The sequence below is a fragment of the Trachypithecus francoisi genome, unplaced genomic scaffold (assembly GCF_009764315.1).
Source record: "Trachypithecus francoisi isolate TF-2019V2 unplaced genomic scaffold, Tfra_2.0 Lachesis_group4, whole genome shotgun sequence".
Lineage (NCBI taxonomy): Eukaryota > Metazoa > Chordata > Mammalia > Primates > Cercopithecidae > Trachypithecus > Trachypithecus francoisi.
This window is the reverse complement of record NW_022681469.1, coordinates 90,402,716-90,422,079: the sequence shown is the minus strand read 5'-3', so window position 1 is coordinate 90,422,079 and position 19,364 is coordinate 90,402,716. Positions and strand designations below refer to the sequence as shown.

The 19,364-nt window shown below is 35.6% G+C and overlaps 1 protein-coding gene across 8 annotated transcripts in view; it reads right to left on the bottom strand.

Moving 5' to 3' along the window:
• HDAC9 (histone deacetylase 9) overlaps positions 1–19,364 on the bottom strand; it is a 418,509-nt gene that overhangs the window by 332,753 nt on the left and 66,392 nt on the right. For 7 of the 8 annotated variants that reach the window (XM_033194709.1, XM_033194713.1, XM_033194706.1 and 4 more), the window contains one exon: positions 1,474–4,108. In XM_033194709.1, the coding sequence (XP_033050600.1) occupies positions 3,794–4,108 (315 nt within the window). In that variant the 3' untranslated portion in view covers positions 1,474–3,793. Of the gene's footprint in view, positions 1–1,473; positions 4,109–19,364 lie in introns of those variants that run through there. The other variant, XM_033194714.1, reaches the window with a different exon arrangement.

The window sequence follows — 19,364 nt, the reverse complement described above, 5'->3', positions numbered from 1 at the left end:
TTCCCAATATCCTTTGTATTTGCCCAAATTCTTTGACTGCCTTCTATATTTTCCTCTTGAAATGGAGATGAAGGAATGATCAATAATAAAGGGAATAATAGTCTGAAACTCATTCTTTTGTATCTCCAAGTTCCTGATACAATCAGTTACAATTGGAGACCTCAAATTATTTATCATTGTAAACCTTCAATCATACACCCACAATTTATACATATTAGAGTGATTCAAAATTGTACGCTTCAATTATTGAAAAAAACACAAAGAAATGCCAAATTAAAAACAATATATCTATTAAGTACTAGGTTTCAACAAAAGGTTTAGTGTCTGAATTCCTTTTCAACATCCTTTGAAAAAAAGGAACATACAACAATATATAGCAATTTCTAAAAGGGTCTCTTTCTCAGATCTATGAAAAGTAGCAGTTCACACTTCATCAACCACCTTCAGCAATGAGAAGGTGAACTTTTACTGCCAGAAGAAAAAATATCTAATGATTATTTATTTCAAGACTTGGCAATAACTATTTTTTCTAAAGAAAAGGTTTCTAATGCTAGATTGATGCTTTGTATTAAAACAGTCACCCTATATAACACTTCAGAAATCAGATATACACTATAAAACCATTTTTAATTGATTTCTCTAACTCATATTTTAGGATCTCTGGTACCAAGTTAGTCCTGTAATCTTATAGTTCAAAGGCAAATTTCAGGAAATTATAATTAGCAATAATGGTATTTTCAGAATTCTGACTGTATTCTCAAATTTATGGCACTATAACATGATAATCCATCTGTAACAGTCAATAGTTATAGCTCCAGATTTCTTGATACTCTAATGCAATACTGATGTGACTTAGAGTATGGCGGAGTTGCCTTTACTTGAATCAGGCTCCTGTTCCTCACACTGGTATTATAATAATTGTTACCATATAAGGGGAGATCATTTAATTACTATTTTCTCTTAAATTTATGTGCTGTCACTTTCTACTTGTATTTCAAGATCTCACTGTAATAGACATAATTATTACAACACTTGGAATATTATTCATTTTAATATTTACTGAGTGCTTGTTATATTCAAGGGATTGTGTTAAGCTTTTTAAAAATAATTTTTTAAGTTGAGCAAAGTTAGGAACTGACAACTATTTAGATAAGGTTTTATATTTAGAAGTTGACATTTTAATTTAAATACCAAACATGATAACATATCATGAAAAAGGTTACACTGGCAAAAGGAAAATGAAGCAAATTTTACACGTGTTAGCTATTTGATAATTTTGGATGTAAATAGTTGAAAGTCATTATTGCTGAATTTATTGTTTTTAATGGTATTAGATGTAACTGCTCAAAATGTCTTTATTTTCTTGTTTCAACAAAGACTGGCAATATATTTTGATATATGAGATCTAGTGTGCAAGCTTCAACTTCGATTAAATACGGCAAGTTTACACAAAGCCAAGTGTATGAAAGGGGATCTTTTAAAAAAAACTTTATTTGAGAAAGGAAGAGACTTATAACAGAAGGCAAGAAGGGAAACATACAAACAATATATTTACAACACAAAACAAGAGATCACCTTCGAGGGTGTAAATTATAATAAATACAGTAGATTTTAAAAGAGACATTTATCAATTAATTCTAAGATTATTTAAGTCCAGCTTTCCTTTTCACTGGTTCCAGGTAGTTTCTTGATTAAATTCAAAGACTATCAAATTCAAACAATTAACGTCCACCAACTGTACTGATGAAACTCTCTCAAATGACATTATAAAAAATAGTTTTTTTTGTTTGTGATTACATATCTTTGAAGTAATATTATACAAAAGTCTGCTCAGCCACATGTTCCTCCCCAAATAAAATGTATTTTAAAAGATGCACTATCCCTTTTTTATGAGATTGAAAAAGACTTTGAAGAAAATGAATATTTATGAGATGGAAAAAATATACAATTTTATCTTAGGCATGCCACATTTTTAATGCAAAACAACTGACAAAAAGTCATTTTAATATGAAGGAATATACTAACCAAAATATGTTGGTGATAGGGAGTGTTCCTATTATAGCTATTTGTCAAATTATCAGAAGGACTTTCATTATATGGAAAAGTTTTAAACTTTCTAACTTCTAGTTATGTTAATTTAATTTGAATGGAGACTTTTTTAAAAAGGATAATGTATCTTTAGCAGTAACATTTTTAAAGAAATATTTTTAAATGTCACAGCAAAATGTAAACAACACGTGCCAATAACATACAGTTGAACAATGTCTACATTTGGCAAAACTGCTATATCTCCTTTGAAATAGGATACTACACCTTGAAATACCTCGGATTTAGAAATATAAATATTTTAATAGAAAAAACCTCACAAAGATTCTAGGTCAATTTGGATTATCCATATTAAAGGGGTCTTAATACAACGAACCTTTAACTAGCTTAACAAAAGTAAACCTATAAAACAAGGTAAACATATCAAAAGGGAATATGAAGGAAATGTTCCAGTGAAAAGCTTCCGTAACAATTTCCCTACTTGTGGTGTTATTTTCTTAGACAATAAATCAATTCATAGAGTGCCCTTTAAAAACAGAAAGAGTAAAACACTATCCTCAGATTTTTTTTTCCTACATTCCTCAGTACATGAATCACTTGGACTTCCTGTTTCCACAAGGCATTTCCTGTTCAGCCTCACAGAATCACTTTTCTGTAGGAGAACAGCAGGAACCTGACAAAGAACTGACTTGAATAAACAGTGTCTTCTGTTGCCTTCAAAGTTGTTTGTATTTTACAGCATCAAAGGACATAGTTCTCCTGAAGGTGCATTATGTACAAGTAAATTCTTTTGTTAAACCTATCTTTTCCAATTGTTATTTGTCAGAATGTTATGGTATATGCCCATGACATTATGGAATTATACTTGAGATTCTAGTGACAATATAAAATATGATACACCTTCTTCTTTTCAAACTGATTTTGACTTGATATCAGCTAATATTCATCCTGTTACTGTGTTTTTTGCAATTGTAGATACAATATTGTATCTGATTGGACCATTATGCTGCACATTACTTCTCACCAACATTCGCATCTGCCTCATTTGCTCTTTTTTGATAGACAATGTCATCAAATTACACAAAATAAAAGTAAAATGAGCAGTGCTATGTGAGACATAATCTAATATTGAAAGTAGTGCTGCAATTTGCATCTATATATTTAAAACCACCTGTATTCCTAATATGTTCAATTGCAACCTACACAATAACCTAGGACTACTGGCATGGTGACCAGAACATTTCTACTTAACTAAAAAAAGAGAGAGGAAGGAAGGGGCAGACTACCTTTAGCAGTGTTCAAGACTATAGTATGATACATTATGTACAGTGATGTGAAAATTGAATTCTACATGTTGCAAAAAAATCAAAAACTAATCGAATGCTTCATTGATCAGACTGGGAGACTATCCAGCAGTCACTGATCTCAACACATAAACTAAAAATAACAGTGAATTCGTTTTCCTTAGAAGTAACTGGTGTAGCAGGCTTTGGGATAAATTTAAAGCCTATCAATTGCTCAGATACTATATACCATAATTTTAGTGTAACAGGTATTTCCTTACCAGTGGATTTTCAATGAAACCTTGATATCTATATAGAGATCAGTATATATAGAGAGACCTCTGTATAGATATATACATATATCTGCATTAGTTAGAATCTTTAAACACTGAACTCAAATCATCGAGAAATATAAACTGATAGGAAATCATATCCATTTACCAAAACTGCAATGCATTTCATGTTCAGATAATGACTTTAATTACAAATCCTGGAGCTAAATCTTTGCCTATTACCTGTTGCATAAAAGCAGCCTGCTCCCCAGATTCCATTTCCTGGATCTGAGCATCTTCATCACTGTCCACTGGTTCCTCCTTGACCTTCACAGCCCCAACTTGTCCCAGTGTGTCATCCACACAAGCACTGCTGTCGCTCCTAGTGCTGTTGCCACTAGAGGGCGCTCTGTCTTCCTGCATCGCCTGGTCCCCCTGAAGCTCTTCCTCTGCCTCCTCAAGGTGACTGCCTGGTTGCTTCAGTTGTTCAATAGATTTCGAAAGCAGCTAGAAGAGAGTGTTCAGGGGTTCAAAATTCAGTAGTTCTTGATGGTAACAGAGAAGCAAATTACACTTTGATTTCTAATAACTTTTACACTGTGATTTCTAATCATTGAACATACATTTCAGAATGAACTTGCAGGCAACAAGTTTCCTCAGTAATACGAAATCTGAAGTAGTCCCATTATTCCATATTGTATGGGTCTAGTAGGCAGGGAATAAGGTCTTTAAGTGTTGGGTTGTTTTTTCTTTTTAATGGATCACTCTTCAATGCAGTTAGAACATGGTGTACAAAAAGGTAAATAAACTATCCATGGAAACTCTGAAACTTTCAAAAGGACAAGTTTTGAAAGTTGAACCTGGGAATAATACTTTTCTCAAAAGATAGAGGGGGTGATAAAAAATGTTGTCAATATCATTTTTCAACGAATGTTAAACGCTATAAAAGCCAGAACACAAATGCTAATAGTCTTTGTCTAATTTTCTCGTACCTATACAGAGAAACTATAGTCAAATGAAAAAGCGCCTTCTTATATATATTTGGAAGACACAGGAATATTCATTTTGATATTCTGAACTTTAGAAAGGTGAAAGATTTTTAAAAGATAATAAAATGCTTTACGAACAGACTCAAATGGAAATTAAGTATTAGAAAAGAATCAGGAAATTATTTTTTAATTTGAAAATCATTATTTAGACATTTTATTTTATAAATTAGATTGAACTTGGGTTTCAGAAGTCAATGAATTAACTGCTTAATGATTTTAAAAGATAATTGACAACATGCCTAACTTAAACAATAGCAAAATACCATAACATGAAAGCTCAATAAATGGGGGAAAAGTCTCAATATTATTTCATCTCACAATGGCCATTTGTTTTATTTCACAATGGCCCTGTGGACTAAATCATCTGTAGACCGTGAACTGTGTTTTCAAGAGTTGTTAGTTTTCTGCTAAGTCAGTGCCTATGTAAGCAACATGCCAATTATTGTAACTAGCAGCACACTTATAATACTACCATCACAAACATGAATGCAGATTTTTCTTTGTCAAATTCATGCTTACCTCCTACTCACACATAATTCAAAAATACATGTTTTAAAATGTGAATACTTAAGTACTCAGACTTAGATGGACACCTCATCTTCTTTAGGCTTATAGACTTTTCTGCAGTCCACACAACCTCAAATGGCCCTGATAACACTAACAAAGCCCTTTAGTTTCACTGCATGTAGATTTATTAGGAATTTTCATTCATTTTTTCAACAAATATTTACTGAGTGCCAACTATGTTCAGGACACCATGCTAAGCATTAGAAAAATAGCCACTGCTCTGCCCTCATGGAGCTTATAGTGAATGTCTTAGAAAGGCTTCAAATACTTATTCCTATTTTCAAGTATGATAAAATGCTTTGAAGAAAGAAACACAAGGTGTTATGAGAGCACATACCGCTTGGCATAGCAGTGGAAATGGGGATTGTCAAGGGAGTTAAGCTGAGGAAGTGTTATGTTTAGGTTTAGACACAAAGGATGAAGGATGGAAAGGAGTTAGTTACACGTATGAGGGGTGGGAAGCAGGGGTGGAAATAAGGGTGGGGAGCATTTCTGGTAGAAGGCAGAGTTTGTGGGGACCTTGGATTGGAAAAGGAGACCAGCGCATCTAAGCCACCAAAAGTCTAGTGGAGTTTGAGAACAAATCAGAGGAAAATGCTGAAAGATAATGTTAAAGTATATGATACAATTTATAATACATTTGGGTGAAGAGTAAGAATTTAGAGAAATAAAATATAACTTAGGAAAAACACATATAAGGCCTAAATATCACCAAAGTAAGTCAGACATGATCAAGCTAAGAAAACATATACCAATCAAAACTCATATCACAATGAAGAAATTTGAATATGAATTTCCTTTGTGCCTACCATCTAACATCCATTGTTACTGGGCAGTCAGGAGAAGGACACATTCATTTAGTCATGGTTTAGATGACTTTAAGTATATTTTAGGAAACTATTTGCAGGACTTTTGTCCCAATTCTGAATACTAATCAGCTCTTCTTATCTTTAATATATAATACTTTGGATACTACTGAGATTCTGGAGAAAAGAGACAATACAATAGTCCTAAATTTTGACTACAAAGTTGTAGGATCCCATTTAACTGGCTGTTTAAGAAAGAATATGCAACAGCATAGAAACAAGCAAGATATTACAGAAAAATTCCTAGTTTTGGCTGGAATAAGGACACTGAGTAACAAACATCCACTCATTATTCAGAGAGAGAGAGAGGGAGAGAGACTATCAGTCAGTGTTGCAACCCTTACTCATACCTCAGACTACAAATAAGAGCAGGTGAGGGGAGCTTGCGGGAAGAAGGGATTTATCTGAGAAAAGATATTAGCCTGGTGAAGGAGGCTGCAGGAGCCCATCAGAGAAAACAACTGTAAGAAGACTGGACAAATGCTCACTGAGCTGTAGAAACTCTCCCTCTCACTAATACAGCATAGCTGAAAAGTTATTTGGAACCTGCTCAGTAGAGCTAGTGGACCAATGACACTAAGAAGTCAAGTAGATACCAGGAGAGGTGTTCAAAAGATCCTGCCAATAAGGACCTCTTGAGGATAGCAGAAGAACTTTATGGGATGTGTGGCTGTGGAATAGGAACTAAGTGCTGGATGAAAGGTTAGCCAGAGAGCCAGTATCCAGGAAATACCATGTCAGAAGTCCCTGCTTTCTGGGGGGTGGGGGAGACCGTGACTTTGAACCCTAGCTAGCTTCTGGATGTCTGACATTACAGGGAAATATTCAATAACTAAGAGGAAGCCACAAATATCACCCACCAAGTAAAAAGACTCTTCTGTGACGATTCTTCTCCTTCCTAATCCCTGGCCACAATATGGCCTCTCAGTGTCTCAACCTCTCAACATCCAATGGTCTAGTCCTCCACTCTACCTCATTCCCCAACATTATGACCTTACCTGAGACCTGATCTTTATCAGTAACCCTGCATTCCTCTAAATCTCAATTTCAAACATCATTCCTTTCTTCTGGCTCTTTCTCAGAATATTCTGACACTAACCATTCCTCATTCCAGTGGGTTTTCCAAGCCACAGCCTCACTACATATTGTCCCCTTCATTTGCTCACTTCCCTCCCTTCTGGACGAGGTTCCATACTTCGTTGAAAACCATTCCTTTATATTACTGTCAGTGCTCCTGCCCCTTTCAATATGGGTTTCACTGGACAAATAAGACTTCTAACCTTGGTCAATACTAAATCTCTGCCAAACCCAAGCAGCTGAATGAGCTAGGAAACAAATAAACAAATTACGATCATGCTGAGTGTTCTCCAAATTCATGACTACACCCTCCAATGGAGTCTCAGTGCTGCCTGGCAACCCTATTCCACTTTTCTAGTTAATTTACTCTCACTGTCTTATACTACCTCCTCTCCTTTCAAATCTCTAACATTCCCCCCTTTTCCTCACTCCCTGCGGATACGTTTGATTCTCATTTCATTGAGAAAATGGAAGCATCAGAAGAGAAACTCAGCCTGCTGCTACTAGCACATTTATTAAGCAATCCCATCCACCCCTCCTGCTGTTGCAATGAATGAAATGTCTGCTCTCCTATCTCAGTCAACCCCTTGGCTTACACCCTGGATCCCTTCCACTCCTGCAATTAACCACTGTGTCCTCCATCACACATATCCCCTCTCTGCTGGAATGCTCTCACTAGTACTCTTTCAGCAGTATCATCCATCTTAAATAAAACTTTCCTTGACCTCCTCCCCAACCCACACCATTACATACCTCCCTTCACAATAAAATGCCGTGAGTTATCGCTCTTCACTGTCTTCATTTCTCTTTTCCCATCCTCTTTAGAATCCAGCCAACTAGGCTTTCCTCCACATTATTTAACCAAAACCTCTTGTTAAGGTCAATAATGACTGCAATGATGCCAAACCCAATGGCCATTTAAACATGATATTAATAGGTGGCAGCAAAAGTGAAGCATTTTAGAAAGGGAAATAAGACAAAAATCATAGCATTTTTGAAAATAAGAGACTGTTATTACCATTGCAGCCAAAGACCAGACAAACTGAGTGTTAATTTACTAGAATATAATTTCCCATAGTTAGGAAGTTAAAGAAAATCTCTAATATTAACAAACCCCTGAGTTTTCATGGAACATAGCATATGTACATTTTAACAGAAGACCTTCTGAAATCTGACCTGTGAAGTCACTGAAGTATCCAGAAATCACATTGTTCAGTCTATTCATCAAATCTGGTCAGTATTTACAACCTCACTGACACAGATATGCATATGACAGTTTATATAACAATTTTCAGCATGCAATACAGAAACAATTCTATTTGTTCCGGTCAGTTTCTTTGGCTTCATCCACACTTCTGATGTACCAAAGGAAACATGGGGAAGAAAAAAGCCAGAATGAATAACGTTGTGATCGCTTGGCAAGAAGACCAAACGGTGAAATGATATTTTTCCAAGAGCAGAATTCCTTCATGGTTTGTAAAAGAAATGTTTCTTGACATAAAACAGTAACTTCTGAGTAGAAAACATATAGATACAAAATGCTGCACTTGAAAATCTTCTAATAACATTCGTAAAAGCACTGATTTTTTTAAAGAAGGAATCTTATGCCCAAAAAAGACAAGTCATCTCTAAGATTGTAAAATAAGAATTTGTGATTTAAAAAGAGAAGCGTAGAAACCTAGAACTTTTTACACCATTCTACTCCACATTTTGCTCTGAAATAGCTATATATTCTGATGACAACTGGATTAATAGAAGCAATTCCAATCTCTCCCCTGAGCTCCAAACTTGCATAGTTAGCTGCTTACTTAACTTCTTTTCTTAGATCTAGAATATCTAATAGACATCATAAACATTAAATACCTCAAAGATAACCTTTATTCCCATCTAACCCAATTGTATTGATCACCCAATCTTTCTCATTTGAGTAAACAGCTTTACCCAACTGCATGAGCCAAATATTTGGGATTTATCCTTGTTTCTCCGTCACTCATCTTTTTCATTTAATTTATAAGCAAGCCCTGGCAATTCAACCTCTAAACATAAAGGCTTTATCTTGACATGTTTCTCCATTTCTGCTGCTACCACTGTGCTCCTAAATACCATCATTTTCACCCTAAGCTACCCAAAGGCCCCACTCTGGGCTCCCTGATTGTCCTCTCGGCCCTCAACAATACAATCTCTTACAGTAGCTCTAATAATTATCTTTAAAATGTAATTTAGGTAACATTAATTCTCTGCTTAGAATCCCCCACTGACATCCTATTATGCTTATAATAAAATTCAAACTTGTTACCATGGTCCACAGACTTTCAACAACCTGGCACCACCGACTCTCTGACCTTGGTTGGCATATTGTTCTCTCTTTTTCACATGCTCCAGCTACCCGGGCCTCTGGCTGCCCCGTGAATAGAAACATGCAGAGTTTGTTCGCCCACAAGGCCTGAGTCTATGCTGTGCTCTCTCTGCTGCCTCAAATCTTTACATGCCTGACTGGCTCCTTCTTATCATATTTTACCTCTGTTATTATCTCATTAATATATTTTCATTAGAGTCCTCATTGTTGTCTGGCATCATATCGCTATCTCTGTTTACAATATAGTTATTTCCCAGACTATAATATAAATCTCATAGGGCATGAGCTTCACGTTTTTCATCATTTTATATCCCAGTACCTAATACATTGCATAACACCTAGTTGGAGCTTCATACGTTTCTGAAAAAATTACTAATGCTTAGTAACAATGCTTTGACACTTTTTCTCCTATGTTATAAAACAAAGTCAATGTCTACAGGAGCAATAACTACCCCTTTTCATCTTCTCTGGAACAAAATATGCTCTTCGTAAAGATTCACAAAATACAGAAAAGACAAATGGGGCATCCGGTGCCAGTGTTGCAAAATATAAAAGCAGAAAGGGAGTTAATCTGCACTTCTTATTTTATTTTAGGTATCTGACTAAGGCTGTTTTTGTTTAAACAGTCAAATTTGTCACAGTGGAAAAAATTTCAATTAACTTCAGCAAGGAAAATTTACAAACAAAAGTCACAGAGAAATTCTTGCCTGCCAGATTTGAATAATTTCCTATAAAAGTTACTTGGTGCTATTTGTAAATTTCCAACTATTTACTAGAAAAGTGAGTATTTGGAATTTCTTGTTTTTGATATGTTTCTCAACTACAAATATGACCACTGCAAAGCTGGTATGGGCTAACCCTTTTCTAATTTGTACTGCCACTGAGTGGCCCCAGATGTAGTTAGGAGATGTCTGCTTACTCTCAGTGGGGTGGCAGGGTCTCTCTTTGGTTGAACATCTGGAGGTGATCCCCTAGCAAGGTCGAGCTGTTGCCTTGCTGGCTAGAAAACAGAAGACGAAACATCTGTGGGACAGATAACTGTGCAAGCCTGTGTGAATCTCTGCTGAGGCCTCCTCTGTAAAACACACTGTGTGCCACTTGTCTGACACCAGGTGAGTTACTTTGGAGGAGAACCCAGCAGAGATGCAGAAGAGCGCAGCTGCACAGCTTCTCCTTTGCCTTTTGTCTGTGCTCGTACTCATCTGTCAGGCTGTCTCCCTATTCTCCGTGCTACTGTACAGCAATTGGGCCAAACACTAAGCATGCCACGGGCAGCCTATGACCATTCTGAGGTTGTAACACACACACTTATATATACTCAAACAGATGTTCTGTGTGCCAGATACCACGGTAATTTATCCAAATTCCGAACATCTTCAAGGATTACAACTAAACTTCAATTCTTATCAGTCCCTGCCCAGGTCATAATTTCATAATTATAGCAAATCCTTAATTTCAGAATCTTACGTTCCATGTTTAACATCATATATTCTGTTGGCACATGATGAAAAATTCATTAAATAATATTTAAAGACTGTCACTAATCTTTACACGTTAGCACTTTAAGTTCACCTCTGTGTAAATTACATAACTTGATACAAGTCTATAAGTCACTATAAGCATACGTACTTTTAAATAAAATATGCTTAATTTCTATAATTTTAATGTTTCCCACAGAAATCCTTTGCATCCCAACAAATATCTTCAGATACAAAATATCAACCAAGAACAGGATCATATAAAGAGTAAATCTGTTCCTGATAGACATCTGATTTTCTGACATTGTCAACACATCATTAAATATAAGTGTTTGAATATGATTATTAAACTACGCCTTCAATGCAACTCACCACTTCCTTATTTTGCCCCAGATTTTAAGACAGATTCCGCACAAGTTATTTTTTTGTTTTGTTTTGTTGTTTTGCTTTTTTTTTCTTTTATATAAATGTAATATTCTTCCTTTGGAAAATAAAACCTTTCCCTTAAGCTCCAAGGAAACTAGATTTAAAAATAATGATAAAATTCTGTCTCAATTCACAAATAGATTAGGTATGGACCAACTGTTCTCAAAAACAACATGCAGAGCTTGGAGGGCTTTCAAATTGAGAGGTCTACTTGGAGTAGAACTCCAACCTCAAGCCAAAATAATACTCCATGTCATTTTGCTTCTGTGCATTTTAGGGAAATAGAACCAAAATTAAATAACAAGAGAAGAAACATTTTCTGAATATTGTTTCATTATTCATACAAATTGAAGTCTAAACTGAAAAATACCATTTCTAAGCAATATTAAAGAGGTTCAAAATTAATCTAAGCACTAAGTGAATTTTTAATAAATGCTGCTTCATCTTTTTAACTCTAAATGATTGTCCAAAACAATGCCTGCAATTAAATTTTTTTCCTCTGGTTCTCAAAACTTCATAATATTGCGGTAACTTCAATAAGTGTTCCCTTCTGGGAAGGAAACTGAAGGTTTGTTCCAACTAGTTTGAGAATATTGCCCACCCATCTTTTCATTCTTCCAAAATTTTTTTTTTATTGAGCGTTTACTATATGCCAGGCCTTAGGAAAAGAGTGGTCAATCAAGCAAGATCCCAGCACGCAGTAGGGGAGGCAGAAAATTAGCAACTGAAAAATGAAACTTGAAGTGACAGGGAACGATGAAGGAAGGGGTGAGCAGGTGGGTGTTTCTGTTTACTCTCGTTTGGATGGGCAATAAAGACCCCTCTGAATAGGTGAGGTTTGAGTTGAGACAGACCCCAAAACACAACTGAACCATGAGAAGAGGTGGAGGTTGAGCCTTCCACACAAAACAGTGGCTGGCACAACTCACGGAGATGGAATGAAATTCCCCAAAGATAAGAGAGGGGGCCTGTGTGGCTGGAGCCTAGAGAGAGAGGGAAGGGAGGAGATGATGAAGGCAAGGGGAGGAGGCAAGAATCAGATCATGACAGCCTTGTAGGCCACGTAAAAGTGTTTGGATTTTATCCTGCAAAGAAGAAGGAGCAAGTAGGGTGTTTTAACCATAACATGATTTGGTTTGCATTTAGAAATGATCATTCTGGCTGCTACGGAAGACTGGATTTAGGGAGGCAAAAGTAGAAAGAGGAAGACTGAATTTTCAGAACATACAATCCTCAGCAAGAGTGTAGAATTCTTAACCAAGACTTCTTGGCGGGAGTTGGGGCAATGTTTTTAACTAGGACACAAATAAGCAGTTTTCCCTTCTTTTATAGCACTGCATAATTTTATGTCCTTTTAAAAATTACATAATAGGATTTATTTCCCTGATAATCTTTAGGATCCTTCAGTTGACAGTATACTTTCTGCCCAAGTTTTCCTCCTTTTCTCTTTAAGAGTAGAAAACAGAGGCATAGTGCGGAAAGGCATCCTTATTCTCTTTGCTAATCATTGACAGTTTTGGAATGTGTCTCCAAATAGACAAAATCTCAAACCAATGAATCCCTCTCTCCCAACTCATAAACATCTCCCTTTCCTCCACTGATCAATTCCTTATTTTGGTAAACTGGAAAGCAGGGCAAACCCAGTTAAACACAGTGACCAACAAAGGAAACAATCAGCAAAATGAAGCTAAAACCCACAGGATGGGAGAAAATATTTGCAAATTATCCCTCTGACAAGGGACTAATAACCAGGATATATATGGAACTCAAACAACTTAACAGGAAAAAAATCTAATAATCTGATTTTAAAATGGGCAAAAGATCTGAATGGACACTTCTCAAAAGACATACAAATGGCCAACACTATATGAAAAAAATGTTGAACATCACTAACCACCAGAGAAATGAAAATCAAAATTACAATGAGACATCATCTCACCCCAGTTAAAATGCTTTTACCCAAAAGATGGACAGTAATGAATGCAGGTGAGCACGTGGAGAAAGGGGAACCCTCGGACACTGGTGGTGGGAATGTAAATTAGTATAACCATTATGGAGAATAGTCTGGAGGCTCCTCAAGAAACTAAAAATAGAGCTACCATATGATTCAGCAATCCTACTGCTAAGTATATACCTAAAAGAAAGGAAATCAGTATATCAAAGAGATATCTGCACTCCTATGTTTGTCACAGCACTGTCACAATAGCCAAGATTTGGAAGAATATAAATACTGTGTAAGATTTTGGAGTTGCTTACCATGTTTACAAAGCACTTTCAGATATGTTCTGTCATGTAATCCTCACTGTAAACCTCAAAAATTTGCTGTTTATGGAATTATTAAACAAAAAGGCTGAATATCTTGACCAATCTTGCAAAACCAATAATTGTGCAAGACCTCAGAAATTTATCTTGAAACATCTATCAGGATGATATATTTTGTACTTCACGTGAGCTATGCATTTGATAGAATCACATTTGATTATAATGATCTGTTTACAGGTCTTTGAGCCACACAAGGGAAAGAACATGTCTTCTTTATTTTCATTTCCAGAATGAAACATAATGGTTGTTAATAGATAAGTCTTTGTGGAACATCATCAATTATTCCATGACCGGAGACTGTTGTAGGAATTTATATTGCTAGCTGATACAACTAGGTTAATAGCAAGAGAGTAGAAGTACATTTAGGATATGAGAGCATAGTAGCTCTGGATGCACTTCTGCCTGCAGGAAGAGGAATACTCTAGACCAGATGATATTTCAGGGTCACTGTAGTTCCTCAGACTTCGTAAGTAGTTAGAGGAAGAGCTGAAAGACACAGGAAAAAAAGAACTAAACCAGGAACTTGCAAGCTACCAAAATATGTGAAAAAAAAAAAAAGAGAGAGACTGCTACCTACTGGCCTACTGGCAGTTTTCATGTCTACAAATCACTTAACTATATTAAAAATTCCTTAGCAAGACCTAATTTTTTCATTCTGTCACATGAAACTACTTGTCAAGGTTGGGAAACAACCAAATTATTTAGCTTCCCTTTCTCTTTGAACTGCCTGGAATCAACATCAGTCAAACAACTCACGTGGTTTAATTCCCCGGATACTTTTCTTCCCCCTGTTTTCTTACCTCATAGTCATGTCCAACTATTGTTTTCCTCATTCAATAAAAGCGTCTCTGACTAGATTAACAGTGTAGAGTGAAAAGGAAAGGTCTAGGTCCCTTCCCTTGGTCTCCAAGTTATGAAAGCAGCACTGGGAATGTTTATGAATGCTGCACATTAATCCACTGAAATGGTCATTTTGTTTCTTTTCCAAACACAGGATTTCATCACATCTAATAATAAAGCAACAAGCCACTTTCTGTATATTAGAAGCCATCAACTTGTAATTATATAGTGAAATACATCTATATGAATTCCTTGTGATGATACAAGCTGGTATTGTATAAGTGGATTTTTTTGGAGCCCACTACGTATTTAAAAGAATCTATTTATATTGGGCCAATTATCTCAGAATAACATCGATTTAAGGGTAAAGTGAAAGTTTCTTTTATAAACCTCTATAGATACATAAATAATCCAGGAGGCTTTTTACTGTTATAAAATTAAGACGGCTTTTCAATGCTTGCTAAATTTTTTGGACATACTATCCATGTAATGGGCAAAATGTAATCCTAAATTGGTGATTAAAAGACCCTGCATGGAAACAAGCTGTCAAATGGATGGAGAGAAATTAAACCTGACAAGAGTAATGCCTACTTTCCTAAATGAAAGCCCAGTTCAAGTTTCTACTCATCCATTTTTCAAAACATAAAACAAGGCATTTTCCAATCACCCATAGATGAGATGCCAACATTTGCATTTCAGTTGAACCTGATGAAGTCAGTAACTTCCAGCTTCAGGCTTGCCCAGAACTGCTATGAGAAGATGCTTGTTCAATCTAAAACAATAGCAATGTGACAACATGCGACAAAGGAATGAAATGTGGCCTGGCCGTAGTTGGCTCTGTAGTGCATTCACTCTGCACCGTTTGGAAAGCCTTATAATGCAACAGGATATCGGAATGTCTCACTGTCAGGTCCACCCGCAAAGGCTGCCAAGTGAGTAACTGGAAGGAGGGCAATGTGTGGAAAGTTGGGAGGCAGGGTTGGGAAAGGGGATTTCTTCATCATGGCAAATCTAAAACCGTGCAGAAGAAAAATAAGATCATCCTATTTTTTTCAATGTTTGTTTGTCTTGTTTTTAATTGTGAATTTCCTACTTTTAGACAAAAATAAAATTAGGAAAAGCCGGTTTCCTGCTTGGTGATAAAATAAGACTGAAATCATAGGCACAAATAGTTAAAGACAGGCTTTTGTGTCATACAACCTATGTCAGGATTTCAGCTCTGCACTAGCCCTGCCACCTTGCTCAATCTACTTCAACACTGTAAAATTAATTTTCTTGAACGAAAAAAGAGTGAGTTGTTAAGGTTGATGGGACGATAGACATAAGAATTCTGGTATGGAGTCCAGCTCATAGTAGATCCTCCCTGATAGTTTTTAAATGACCCTACCCTAAGGTATCTATGGAGAAGGTGCTGAGAAGATGACAGTGCCTAAAATAAAGGGAGGAAGAGGTACACTAGAAGAAACAAGTGCAGCAAAAAGTCAAAAGTGGGTAAATGGCCCTTGTGTAATTATACTTAACATTTAATTTGCTTACAAGTAAGCCATGGATAGAATTATATTAGAATACAGCTAATATAAAGTGTCTGTTTGAGAATATGAAGTATAACTTTTAAAAATGTAAACTTTTGGAATATACACACATGTAAAGAATTGTTCTTCTAATTAATCTCCTTCTCAAAATATATACTTTTTTCAATAGTGCACAAAATAGTTCTACATTATAACTGCCTTCAGGGACACTTTACAAGGCAACACATTAACACACACACAGGCATGCATGCTATGTTTGTATGTGACCACAAGCATGAAAGGATATACTCTCTTAGGTCGCTGTGGATGAATGGTTGGGGACAGGGAATGGGTATAAATCAAGAGGATTTCAGAGAATATATAACATTCATGTTAGAAAATCATGTCAAAAAAGGAATAAAACAGATACTACTCAAATAAACAGTCAAATTCTCTTCCAAAAGCTAATGAAAGCTCCCCATTTGCTCAGATCTAGCATTTGAGCATAATTATATTCATGCCGCCTCGCTTGTCAGAACATAACATCTACCTGTTTTAATAAGGGCAACACAGGACATCTGCTTGACCTCACATTCACTGGTCTTGTCTTAGATATATTTTTATTATGATAAAATAGTACTCATGTCAAAATGCCTAAGTATCACAGTAATAAATATATAATAAATACTTATATCTAGACTGAACCTTGGCATATATAAGATATCATCTCATGATTTATGTAAGACTTTTAAAAAGTGTTGGCTGATAGCCAGTCATAGGAATGCACAAGATATTTATCACAGAGCATATAAGAAAGAAAGAGAAAGAAAGGAAGAAAGCAAGAGAACAAGCCAGCCAGCAAGAAAGAAAAAGAAAGGGAGTGAGATATAATAAGAACAAGAGAATCCAGAGAAGTAATTAACTCACGTTTTATTTCCTTAAAGTTGTCAGTTTTCTTTCTCATATCTCCTTTCTTAATACTTAGCACACTGTATTACTGTTTTTGTTTGTTTGTTTGTTTTGAGATGGAGTTTCGCTCTTGTGGCCCAGGCTAGAGCGCCGTGGTAGGATCTCGGCTCACTGCAACCTCTGCCTCCCAGGTTCAAGCTATTCTCCTGCCTCAGACTCCCGAGTAGCTGAGATTACAGGCATGCGCCACCACACCTGGCTAAGTTTCTGTATTTTTAGTAGAGATGAGGTTTCTCCATGTTGGTCAGGCTAGCCTTGAACTCCCCACTTCAGCTTATCTGCCCACCTTGGCCTCCCAGAGTGCTGGGATTATAGGCGTGAGCCACTGTGCCCGGCCTGTATTACTGTTTATTTGAATAATTCAATCCCTGCTCCACATCCTGTAAGCTCCATGAGGACACTGAAGGCTGTTTTCTTAGTGCTTAAAACTGTGTCTGCACACAGTATTTAATGATTTGTTTAATGCATACATACATAGTTTAATAATTCATTAAGGTAAGATATAATACTAATATATATATGTACTAAACAAAGTATAAATTTTCTTAAAATTTCTGCTCTTATGGATGTAATGGAATGAATACGAAAAACAGACATTAAAAAGTATTAATATTCTAGTTAAAATAGAAACTGTTAGGCATGAATTACTGCAATTCTATTAATACTATAACAGAGAAACAAAGAATAATGTTGTCAAGGGGATGGGCCATGGCAGAGATCTATGTCAAATTACCTCACAACAAAAATGCCTGAAGAGATTTTGAAAAATTTCTATATATCATTCAAATAGTGAAGTGACTAGAGATTTGCCCTTTTATTTTTTTAGGCAATGCTTAGAATACTTCTTTAAAATCATTAATATTCCTAAACAACTGTTATATAGTCTGTTTTAATCAATCACAGTTTTATTTCACCAGAAAAAAATCCGGTGGTAATATTTAAACTTGAAATGGGCTCAGGAGAAAATTACCAATACCTTATTATTTTTTGTTTGCTATTTTGTATTTGAGGGAAGTTCTACTTTAGAAACTCTTTTTCCCTCCACTGAGAAAAACAAGGTGTACTGGCAAAAGCATCAGTCTTCTCTTGATGCTGGTATAAAGAAACTCTTGATTTTTTGAAAAGGTTCTTCCATGGTATTGGGGAAAAATGATATAAACGAATGTGCAATGACATCATTGCACAAAATATTAATACCATATATTAGCAATAGAAATTGCTTAATGCATTTCTGATTTGTAAATATCTCAGAAAACAAAAGATCAAATGTTGTAAGCCCTGATTTTTTATGATTAAACTTCTAAAATAGTTTCGGTGAAAAATAGAATATTCACGTTCATGAGCAGAGATAAATCATTCTGACAGGGTTTCCTCTCCAGCCTAGCACTCTTCTTTCTGACTCTCCCCATTAGTTACTGGCAGATATAACAGTATAAATACTATAAAAGCCCATTCCAGGGATATTTCTGCTAAGCCCTTGAACACATACACCATAACTATAAGAGGCAAATAATCTTACGACACACAAATATCCCACAAATATCCAAAATATGACATTAAAGTATAAGGCAAGATGTAGGTAAATTATTTTGTATGATTAATAACAGTTACAATATATATTTACACTGAACATGAATATTTTATACATATTAAATATATTAATATTAAACATATTAATATAATAGCAAGATATGAAAAACTCTTTCAAATTTAGTAAGTCAATCACTGCATCACCTATGCCCCTAAAACTATAGCTTTGCTTCTAATTCTTCAGAAGATTATTAGTAACTCAAACACATTACTACAAATTTTATACCAGGAAGCCCATTATATTTGATCTGATACAGGTTTAGAAATAATCCTACTTATATTTTCTTGTTCCCACTTCATTTTTTGTTTCTCTAAATTCCTCAGAAAAGAACCATAAAAAGGAAATGAAAGAAGACATATTTAAATATGTCATTTGTATGTCGACATCTTCATGCATGCCTGTATTTCCTGCTGTAAGTATCTCAAGAGTAAGGACCATCGCTCCAATTTGAATGGGTTTCATGAAGGTTCATCCACGGAAATGGGGGAAAGTGACAAAATTTCTGTAGTGATTTCTTACCAATGGGCATTCTAAATGGTTAAATCAAGTATATAGCAATATATTATACAGAAACATGTTAGCTTTGGGCATCTAAGTTATGAATCTGACCCAACGTGAAATAAATATCCTTGTCACCTCATGGAAGCAGGTGAACACTAGCCATTCACTTCTTAAGGGTTCTATTGTGAATATTTCAGAGTAGGGCACGGG